Below are 7,296 nucleotides of genomic sequence, written 5' to 3'. Positions count from 1 at the left end.
ACCATAAAAACCCTAGAAGAAAACCTAGGTAATACCATTCAGGACATAGGCATGGGCAAGGACTTCATGTCTAAAACACCAAAAGCAATGGCAACAAAAGCCAAAATTGACAAATGGGATCTCATTAAACTAAAGAGCTTCTGCACAGCAAAAGAAACTACCATCAGAGTGAACAGGCAACCTACAGAATGGGAGAAAATTTTTGCAATCTACTCATCTGACAAAGGGCTAATATCCAGAACCTACAAAGAACTCAAACAAATTTACAAGAAAAAAACAAACAACCCCATCAAAAAGTGGGCAAAGGATATGAATAGACATTTCTCAAAAGAAGACATTCATACAGCCAACAAACACATGAAAAAATGCTCATCATCACTGGCCATCAGAGAAATGCAAATCAAAACCACAATGAGATACCATCTCACACCAGTTAGAATGGCGATCATTAAAAAGTCAGGAAACAACAGGTGCTGGAGAGGATGTGGAGAAATAGGAACACTTTTACACTGTTGGTGGGATTGTAAACTAGTTCAACCATTATGGAAAACAGTATGGCGATTCCTCAAGGATCTAGAACTAGATGTACCATATGACCCAGCCATCCCATTACTGGGGATATACCCAAAGGATTATAAATTATGCTGCTATAAAGACACATGCACACGTATGTTTATTGCAGCACTATTCACAATAGCAAAGACTTAGAAGCCTTATTTATTAAGAAGCCTTAAAAAATTATTGTGGTAAAAAACATAACATAAAATTTGTCATCTTAACCATTTTTTATATGTATGGGTTCAGTAGTGTTAGTTATATTCACAATGTTGTGAAACAGATCTCTAGAACTTTTTCATCTTGTAAATATGACTCTTCCCATTAAAGACCAACTCTCCTTTTTCCCATCCCCACAGACCCTGGTAACCACTTTCTGTTTCTATAAATTTGGCTACTTTTGTATTATCTACTTTAAATAATAAGCTCAGCCTCCTGTGGTAACTCTCATTTACAGAGTGTTGTTTAATGTCATGCTGTGTTCTGAATTACTAAAACAGATGTAAGCCCTTATATATGGGAAGTTATATATAGAATATACTTGTTATTAATTTTCTTTATAGAATTCTTAAAAATTATTAGTAGTTATTACATAGAGTATATATAAGGCTTTATTGTTTGTTCTGGATAATAAAATATTATAAGTATATTCCTTGCTTTCTTGCAATGTATATAATATTCTAATGGAAGTTGACATATTAGAAAAGTTTTGTATGTTTGTTTTTGAAATTATAAAAAATAATAAAACTACTGTAAATTTGGAAACTGGAGAAGAGACAAATCACTTCTAATCTCACCTACTTCCAGACAACTACTAACTTATTTTCTTTTAGGCTTCTTCTGTGAATTTGTTGTTTTACTGTACTTAGACTTTTGTTTTCTGATTATCTGTTTTATCATAAGGATTTATCCATGTGTGCCATCATTTTTGTAACTACTGCTTTTAAGTATTATAGAATGCTACATTTATGTATATCCCATTCTCCATTTGGACATTTAGTTGTTTATAATTTTTTTAATCCATGCATCTCATATTCTGGATTTAAATTGTTAACTTTTACCATAAATAACTCTTTAAGAATGGGAAAAATAACCATGAAAAAAAATGCCCCAAAATGGAAGGAAATAGTACTGTTAAGATATAGAGCCCTTCTTATGTGGACCAAGGGTATCTTTGTTTCATTTGCCTGCCCTGTGACCGCTGACACCACCACCCCCCAAGCCCTCGCCACACATACTTACATCTAGCTCTAATACCTATTCAATTATAGAAAAAAGAATAGTTTTTACAACGTTCTCTCTCCAGGAAAGAGTCTTCTTTCACAATGGTAGAAGTAAGGATATAAGCCTTTGGCTCTTCCTTTTTTATAGTCTAAATTGCTGTGTGATTTCACTTTGCTGCTTGCAAAAGTAGGAGTTGGAGAAGGAAAAAATTTCTATTCTAATGGGAAGCATTGTAGGAGGCAGAGTGAAAGAAAAAGTACTCTAGTGATCAGAATAAATTTGAGGTATAGGTGCGAGCTGTGCTTTTTTTCTCTCTCTTATTTTCATTTTGCTCATTATGTTACCATCTTTTAGAAAGAAGAATTCAGCTTATCACAACCTCCCAAGTCTTCCAATAAATCACCTGGAGTAAAATCAGCAACTCAAAAGCCCTGGAAGAGTGCACTTTTGTATCCAGATTCTTCTAAGGATCATGTGATTGAGAAAGGGTAGGTGCAACTTTTTGTATCAAGTGCTTTTCTGCAATACTAAGATTTTTAGAGAATTTAAAAACTAAACAAAAATTAAAAACTAGTACTTTGATATTTTTACATGGGTTCTTAATTTTCAGTGATATGTATTAGAGGCTTATACTTTGCATGAGTACTCTAAATTAGGAGTAGAGTTCCAGATGTTAGTAATTCTCAAGGAGATCGATGCCTCTGATCTCCAGCTTCTCAAGACTTCTCTGAGAAGATTGTCCTCTAATTCTTTTTTGGCTCTATTCAATAATTCTATAGTTCTCAAATTTGAGAACTTATAAGACTCTCAAGAATATTGTCATTGTTACTGACCGGACATGGTGGCTCAGGGCTGTAATCCCAGCATTTTGGAGGCCAAGGCAAGTAGATTGCTTGAGCCTAGGAGCTTGAGACCAGCCTAGGTAATATAGTAAAATCATATCTACAAAACATTTAAAAAATTAGCCGAGTGTAGTAGCATGTGCCCGTAGTATCAGCTACTTGGAAGGCTGAGGGATGAGAATCACTTGAACCCGGGAGGCAGCAGTTGCAGTGAGCCCGGATCGTGCCACTGCACTGCACTCCAGCCTGGGTGACAGATTGAGATTCCATCTTAAAAAAAAAAAAAAAAAAAAAAAAAAAAAAGGGATGAAGGGTTTACCAGTGTCTTTGACTCTCATAAGCAAACCCTCAGGAAAAAGCAGCCTCAAATGCCGAAATCACCTCTGTGAATTCTCTGGGTTTTGGCTCAGTTATTCTTGACTACATTGTTAGCACTCAGATGCCTTTAAGCAGATTTATTTTTGTAAGTTTTTTCAGCTTATCTAGTTGCCTTCTACCTGAGGTTGATCCAAATCACCTTCTCTGCCATTTCCAAAAGTAGCAGTTAATGAGCTTTTGTGGCATTGAAACTTTGCTTGCATTGTATAAATTAATTCTTTTTTCAAAAAATTGCAACAGTGTTCTGAAGGCACATGTATCTGTTAATTCTTACTGCATCCCCATGAAGAAGCCATTATCATCATTTTTCAAGTGATAAAACAAGTTAAAAGACATATAGGCAGGAGTTGACAGAAAAGCTGAATTTTGAAAACTATACATTGTTATGGCTAGAGTATAGAGTATTACAGTGAAAAAGTAGGAGATGAGCTGAAAAGATAAGTGAGGTTCAGAATGTGAAATTTCTTATCTGTCATTTTAAATAATCGAGATTATTCTCTATGAACTCAAGAACAACTGGAGGGTTTTGTGTGTGTAATTTACTGAAATTGTCTTATTCTTAAAAATTAGAAATATAAACATAGTACAAAAATAGTGGCATGCTATACACCTGTTTAGTGCCTTGTTTTTTCATTTTAAATTTTCATTAAAATATCTTAGATTTTTTTCCATAGCAGTGATTGTGCTATAGCAATAGATATACCGTAATCTACTTTGATTCTTATTCTTGTCAACTTGCCTCCTCCTATGTCTGCTTCTTTCATTTTATACCATACTTTGCATTTGTACTCTATTGATGGACATGACATTGTTTCTATTTTTTTCTGTTACAAACAGTGTTATAGTGGATATTCTTTTACATTGCTCTATTTCATATATATATATATGTCCCCGTAAGGAAAGCATTGCCTTCATTTTTCAGGTGATGAAACAAGTGAAAAGACATACAGGCATGAGTTGAGAGAAAAGTTGAATTATTCAACATTAATTCAACAATTAATATTTGTTGAATATATATATAATATTTCATATATATGATAATTTCCTAAAAGAATTTTTGAGTCAAAGCTCATGTGCTTTTTAAATTTTGCTAGATAATATAAAATATCATTGGAGTTATAACAACTTATACTTCCTTCAGCATATATAAGAGTGCCTTTTTTTAACCATTCCTTTCCCAACATAGTGTGCATTATCCTTGCTAAACAGATATATTTTAAAAACAGTATTTCTTATTTTGACTGAAGTTGAACATTTTTAAATATGTTTAAGAACTACTTCTACTTTATTTTCTGTGAATTTGTTATTCTCAGAAGGAGGAAAAGCAGGACTGGAGGAGGCAGATGATTTTAATTTGGCGTGCTTCCTAGGTGAATGCTCCAGTGTATAGTACAGTATCAGGCACATAGTATGTGTTCAATTAATATTTGTTGAATGAAGGAATATAGAGCCTAAGGTATTCTTTTGTTTTGTTTTGTTTTTTTGAGATGTCTTACTCTCTTGCCCAGACCAGAGTGCTATGGTGTTGAACTCCTGGGCTCAAGTCATCCTCCCACCTCAGCCTCGCAAGTAGCTAGGACTACAGGTGTGTGCCACCATGCCTGACTGATTTTTTTTTCATAGAGCTGGGTTCTCACAATGTTGCCCAGGCTGGTCTGGCCTCAAGCAGTCCTCCTACCTCCCAAAATGCTGGGATTACAGTCATGAGCCACCAAGCCCAGCCAGTACTCCAGGGATGAGATGAAACTATATTGGGTTTCAGTTTCTCTACATCCGAATTTTTTGTGTGTTGACAATGTGAATTTTATCTAAATAAAAAATGTAAAACTACATTAAGATATACATTGGGATATACATATTCAAAACAGTTGAAATATAGGTTTGGAGCCCAGGAGACAGATCAATTACAAGTAGAAAATTGAGGAAGCATTACACTTTAGTGGATAGTTGAAGCTGTGGGCATGGATGAGATGATCATGAGAGAAAGAGCAGTATATAATGAGACCTAAGTTACCAAGGTTTATAGTAAAGGCAGAGAATAAGGAACTTGAAGAGAAGACCAAGAAAGGGTAATCTGGAAAAAAAAAAGGGGGGGGGGGTAATCTGAGAGATGGGAGATGTACAAATAAGGAAAGAGTGGTGTCATAGAAGCCAAGGGAAGGAAGAATTTTAGGCTGGGAATGGTGGCTCATGCCTGTAATTCCAGCACTTTGGGAGGCCAAAGTGGGTGGATCACTTGAGGTTAGGAGTTTGAGACCGGCCTGGCCAACATGGTAAAACCCCGTCTCTACTAAATATACAAAAATTAGCCAGGCATGGTGGCTTGCACCCTGTAGTCCCAGCTACTCGGGAGGCTGATGCAGAATACATTTAACCCAGGAGGCAGAGGTTGCGGTGAGCCCAGATTGTGCCACTGCACTCCAGCCTGGGCGACAGAGTGAGGCTCTCAAACAAAAAAAAACCCAAACAAACAAACAAAAAAAATCCCAAACAAACAAAAAACCAGAATGAGCAGAATGAGTTGGGAAGTGTCCCCTCCCTCTTCTAATTTTGTAAGAATTTGGGAAGAACTGCATATTGGTTCTTCTTTAAGTACTTGATAGAGTTCACCAGTGAAGGCTTTTGGACCCAGCCCTTTTACTTGTGTGGGGTGATATCAAATTATTGATTTAATCTCTACTTGCTATAGGTCTATTCAGGTTTTCTTTCTTTTTGAGTAATTTTTGGTAATTTGTGTCTCTTTAGGAAATTTCTGTAAGGTTGGTATTGAGGTATCCTCTTTTATTCGTGATTTAAGTAATTTGAGTCCTCTCTTTTTCTTGGTTAGTCTAGCTAAATATTTTTGTTTGTTTGTTTGTTTTCCGTGTTTTTTTTTTTTTTTTTTTTTTTGAGACAGAGTCTCACTCTGCCTAGCCTGGAGTGCAGTGGCACAACCTTGGCTCACTGTAACCTCCACCTCATGAGTTCAAGTGATTCTCCTGCCTCAGCCTCCTGAGTAGCTGGGATTACAGGTGCCCGCCCCCACCTCCGGCTCATTTTTGTATTTTTAGTAGAGACGGGGTTTCACCATGTTGACCAGGCTGGTCTCGAACTTCTGACCTCAAGTGATCCTTCCACCTCGGGCTCCGAAGTGTTGGGATTACAGGCGTGAGCCACCGTGCCCAGCCACTAAAAGTTTTTCTTGGTTAGTCTAGCTAAAGGTTTTTGTTCTCATCAGAAAGAGTATTTTTAAGGTGAAGACTTGAGACTGTTGATATGCATAGAATAGAATCCAGAGGAAATGAAGAAGCTGATGATATATGAGAAAAAATGAAGGTCTCCATATTCAAAGGAGAATAGAGGGACAGGTTCAAGAGCCAAGGGAATGAGATTAACCATGGTCAGGAGGTGGGGCGCTTCTTCCTGAGACAACATGGAAAGAAGTAAGGATGGGTACAGGTGGATATGTTTGTTGTTCATATCAAGAATGCTTTCAGCTGCCAATACCAGAAACCTAACTAACAATGGCTTAGATGAATTGACCTGATTTTTCTCACATAACAAGAAATCCCATGATAGGCAACTGTCAGTGTTGGTACAATAGATCAGAAAGATTAGGGCCTGAATCCTTGTGATGCTCTTGGCCTTTCCCTCATGGTCAGCAGTATTGCGGGTCCTAATATCAGGCTTTCAAGTCAGAGTGGAGGAGGAAGGGCAATTTCCATTAACCCTCTCCCTCTTGTCAGGAAAGCAAGCTTCTCAGAAGCTCCCTAGCACATTTCATTTTGTATCTCATTAGTCACAACTGTGTCTCATGGCTATGTCTCGCTGCAAGGGAGTCTTAGAAAGTTAATGTTTAGCTTTTTCAGAATCTCAGTGGTACTGTATGTAGAAGCATGCCATTCTGCTACATGAGGAAATGGAAACTGAAGCATGTTGTACATACGTTTTGTGTGAGAAGAAACTGCAAGGTAATCTGCTAATGGAGTGGAGTAGAGGTATATTGGCAAGGTAGAATAGGCATGTTTTATGGAGCAAGAAAATAAGGCTTTAGAATAATTACAGCGTGGATGTGGGAGAGGGAGCTGGATAAAAAAATAGAAAAAGATAATGTCCAAAGTCATTAGTCTAACTCCAAAGTCTTCCATTATTTCACCCCAAACTAATCTATATAATTCCCTATGAATCTCACCTCTGTGAGGATTAAATATTATAATATGAATTATATCTAGCACAGTGTTTGGTATGTAGTATATAATGTTCACTTTTTAGTGTTAGTGTCTTCTTGCCCTAAGCAAATTATCTTTGCTGCCTTTTA

At 36.7% G+C, this 7,296-nt stretch overlaps 1 protein-coding gene across 3 annotated transcripts in view; it reads left to right on the top strand.

Moving 5' to 3' along the window:
* Positions 1-7,296, top strand: part of RGS22 (regulator of G protein signaling 22) — a 157,389-nt gene that overhangs the window by 66,230 nt on the left and 83,863 nt on the right. For all 3 annotated transcript variants that reach the window (XM_017962189.2, XM_017962190.2, XM_003903022.3), the window contains one exon: positions 2,134-2,267. In XM_017962189.2, coding sequence (XP_017817678.1) covers positions 2,134-2,267 — 134 coding nt within the window. The remainder of the gene's footprint in view (positions 1-2,133; positions 2,268-7,296) is intronic.

This window comes from Papio anubis, chromosome 8 (genome assembly GCF_008728515.1).
Source record: "Papio anubis isolate 15944 chromosome 8, Panubis1.0, whole genome shotgun sequence".
Classification (NCBI taxonomy): Eukaryota; Metazoa; Chordata; class Mammalia; order Primates; family Cercopithecidae; genus Papio; species Papio anubis.
The sequence above is the reverse complement of the archived record's forward strand: the minus strand, read 5'-3'. Positions and strand labels throughout refer to the sequence as shown.